Source organism: Cryptomeria japonica, chromosome 8, assembly GCF_030272615.1.
Source record: "Cryptomeria japonica chromosome 8, Sugi_1.0, whole genome shotgun sequence".
Taxonomy (NCBI): Eukaryota; Viridiplantae; Streptophyta; class Pinopsida; order Cupressales; family Cupressaceae; genus Cryptomeria; species Cryptomeria japonica.
The window spans coordinates 624,893,441-624,897,265 of record NC_081412.1 but is presented as its reverse complement, the minus strand read 5'-3'; the positions used below and the strand labels follow the sequence as shown (position 1 = coordinate 624,897,265).

At 32.0% G+C, this 3,825-nt stretch overlaps 1 protein-coding gene across 1 annotated transcript; it reads right to left on the bottom strand.

Annotated features, from left to right (window-relative positions):
- Positions 1-1,671: 1,671 nt before the first annotated feature.
- On the bottom strand, positions 1,672-3,388 carry LOC131045158 (phosphatidylinositol 4-kinase gamma 4-like). The gene is made up of 2 exons (XM_057978687.2): positions 2,591-3,388; positions 1,672-2,052 (listed from the first exon to the last, which is right to left on the bottom strand). Exons 1-2 carry the CDS (start codon positions 3,386-3,388, stop codon positions 1,672-1,674), a joined length of 1,179 nt encoding a protein of 392 aa, XP_057834670.2.
- Between the last annotated feature and the right edge of the window lie 437 nt (positions 3,389-3,825).

The window sequence follows — 3,825 nt, the reverse complement described above, 5'->3', positions numbered from 1 at the left end:
CATATATTTCATTTTAATCATATATATATATATAATACACCGAGATATATCCTTTTCGAGGTGCCTATTTTTATCATGTACCCCGAACTCTAATAGGCGCCTCGAAAAGGATATATCTCGGCATATTATATATATATTTGATTAAAATGAAATATATGTAAGCTAGTTTACTTGACCTTGCCTACGACAATTATTAGTATTAATTTACTTGATTAGCATGGTCTAACCACTCACAATTATAGCTCAAAGGTGCACATAATAGTTCTTACAACTTATGGTTGTGTGCAAAATTTTTGATGCGTTGCCTTCACGAGTCATAGTGAAAAGTGTAAGCTAACACCCGTAAATGCATATAAAAGAGGTACGATTAATATAATTATTGCAACATTCATTCTAGCTATTTTGGTGCAAATATTGTGGCTCCAAATTCTAAACACATCAAATACGAAAAGTTTTCTAAGGTAGTTTGATGCAAATATTGTGACCCCAAATTCCAAACGCATCAAGTATGACAAGTTTTTGATGATAAGTTAATGAAAATATGTTAAGGAAGAATCGAGTTATGTTTTGGGATTAGCTAATTACTTTCCGTAAAATATTTATTGTCAATGATCAAAGATCTGACTAGTTTTATAAGGGTCAACTACAAAGTGAAAATATTTTGTAAATGAAAGGAAATATTGAGTGGATTATGTGTGCCTCTATCATATTGAATTTTAGATATAGTGTAAAGTTTACTGAAACTATATTAAAAATATTGATTAAGATGGTGGGTAATAGTAATTAAAAGTCAAAATTCATTGCATATGTGAATTAAGCTTCCCTCTTACCAATTATCTAGTGTATTGAGAGATTAGCACATTTATTTGATGTCACATCGACCACATTAAAGTCTTCACACTCAACCCAAGCTGCAATATGAACTAATTAAACAATTAAAACAAAAGATAATCTTTCAATATCATTTTTAAAAATATAAATATTAATAACACCAAAGAAATCATTATCAATATTAAAGACAACCCATACATCCCTAAGGGTCATATTTGAGAATGATCTCAACCTGGCTTGCTTATATAAAGTGGAAAAGGAGAAATCTTACAATTATAATCTATGGAAGATCTATCTATGATTTGTTGATTCGATTATAGAACATGTTTCAAAGATTAATCAAAATATAGATTACATACCATTTATAGATGACCTTAAATTTTAAGAATAATAAAAATCACACAACTGAACATATGTAAAACTTACCTACTAAAATACCTTGGATACTTATTTCCTAAGTCTCTTTGAAGTAGGACTCATTCTCTTGCACATCCAAATCAACAAAACCATTACTGAATTGCTAATATTTGAAATCAATTAAAGAAGAAAAAAAATCATTCTAAGCCCAAAATGAAAGAAAGAGGAGGAGAAAAAGAAAATACCAATAAATGTAAAGAAGCAAAATAACATGAACTGACTACTGGTTAAACTAGACAGATGCAATAGGTGAGATATTCTTAATGCAGTTTCCAAATTAACATCTAAAATTGAGTGAAATTGAAAATAGATTTAGAATTTAAGACAGTTTTGTGATGTATGTCAACTCTTAATTAAGGCCAGTCATATGAGGATAAATGTGGAATGAAAGAGAGAAATTTCATTAGCTTAGGTTTGAAACGCTCATTTCTTCATGTTTGTTATATAACTGTCAATTTTCACAGAGACGGCTTCAAGGAAAACCACTTCACTAGATCCTGGAGGTATGGCCTTTTCTGTCTCTTCTAATATAATTTCGATATCAGATGCCTCTACATCAACCTTCGCCTTACACATTATACACGCAATATTATTAGCAGTAAGACCGGCAGCTGCACTCTTCTTCAATAACATGGTAGAAATGCGCAACACAAGGCATGACTCAGGAGATATCTTCAATTTATGAAGCTTAAGCATTTCAATATCCTTTTCTGCATCTAAAGATTCTATGTACTTGAGCATCTCCAGGTTATAAGGCATATACGCCTGACGCCAGAATCTCCACTCTAGTGTAATTCCTTCAAACTGTAACAATACAACAGACCAACAATGAAAAAGAAAAATTAAAAATTATGCTAGAACATAACTCAGAAAGGTTTGGAAAATCAAATTTGTGGGGCTGTCTAGATTGTTTTCTTTTCAATTTATTGAGAATTTACTTTTAAAAGACTTAAGACAAGTATGTTTAGGTTTTCTTTTTGATTAAAACACTTAGTATATTATTTTTAGACTGAAAAACAAAGGTTGATATTTTACCTGTCAAACTTTTTTTTCTACTTCTAATTATTTAGTAAATTTTTATTTTATTTTTGAATGTAAAATAATCTTTTATTTATCTTATATTAATAAGACATCCATTCACCTCTTTTTTATAGACTTAACTAAAATTACACTACTGCACAATAAAGATCATATAGTGTAATCCAAAACGCTGAAATTAAAAATACCTACAGTTTTCACCAAAAACATTGTGCAATAATTCATGGCCTGCAGAAAAATCATATTACAACTACGTTGTTAACATACCCAATGGAACATAAAAATGAGTTAAGGGTGGACTTACGCTCTCTGGAAGGCAATAACCATGATCTATAGGAACAAGTCGATCAGGGGAATCTATATTTTCCAAATACAAAATATTCCCCACCTGTCTATCTGCATTTACCAGCCGAATATCCAAAATACAAATCATGTGCACTTCATTTACAGGAATTTTACTTGACCCCATCTCTTCGCAACTATAGCCATTTTTGACATACTTCTGTAAGGAACCCACTTTCACTTTGCTCATTTCAGACTTGCCATTAAAAACTGCATGGCAACACTTTACTAACATGGTAGGAGGAACCCCTGCAAAGCCAACTTCATCATCACCATTCTTCCTTGGACCACTAAGAGGATGATCTAATATGTAAGTTGCAAGTTCTCTATACCAGCCCTCCCCAGCTTTAACACCTTTAGTCATGTAAGGCTCTTTGGTAGTTGAAGTATAGATTTTAGGGTTGTTTAAAGCATAAGGCTCCTCATCCATTGGCTTGAAGACACCAATTATTTTTCCTTTTGCATTTGGCATGAAGTATACTCCACCTGTTCCATCTGAGACTTTAATAGGAGATTCTCCTGATTCTAAACCTTGTCTTATGGCTTCTATCATGTCTTCACAAACTGGAGATAGTTTGTGTGTAGAACTAGGAATCAGTGGTTCTATAATTATATCATCTCTGCTTCTGCTTTTGCTTCTACTTCTGCTTCTACTTTTGCTGCTTCTCCTCCTGTGTTGCTCAAACAACCAATCAATGGATTTTCTAAGCTCTCTTGTAGGTATTGCATAGTTAATGATTTTCTGAATTGCTGAAGTCATTTTTTACTTCAAGTCTTCTGAGTGCTTAGAACCCTATTGACAAATAATTCTGCCAAATGTCTTCTAATTGCGTGGGCATGTTTGACAGCATTTGTTGAATGGATCTCTTGTAGTTAAGAAAAAGAAAGAAAGGGGAGACGCAACTCTTGGTGATGGCCTGTACTGTATTAGACTAATCACCAAAAGTAAATGAAATAATTGATTTGATATAAATAATCTGGGGACTTGTTAACAAAATAAGTGGGTAATTAATAAACTAGCATTGAATAATGTTTTGAATGTATACATCATGGACACTTGTACATCGCCAGAGATCTCCTCATTTATCTGACCCAAAAGAATAATTGATGCAAATGTCCATTTTAACTATTAATTTTTCCTTTATATATATATCATATCATAAGCTTACAATGTTTCTAACATAAATCGGCTGCATC

Coding starts and splice junctions, on each gene's coding strand:
- LOC131045158 (XM_057978687.2), bottom strand. CDS start 3,388: ATGACTTCAGCAATTCAGAAAATCATTAACTATGCAATACCTACAAGA. Junction 2,053..2,590: donor GTTATTGCCTTCCAGAGAGC/GTAAGTCCACCC, acceptor GTATTGTTACAG/TTTGAAGGAATTACACTAGA.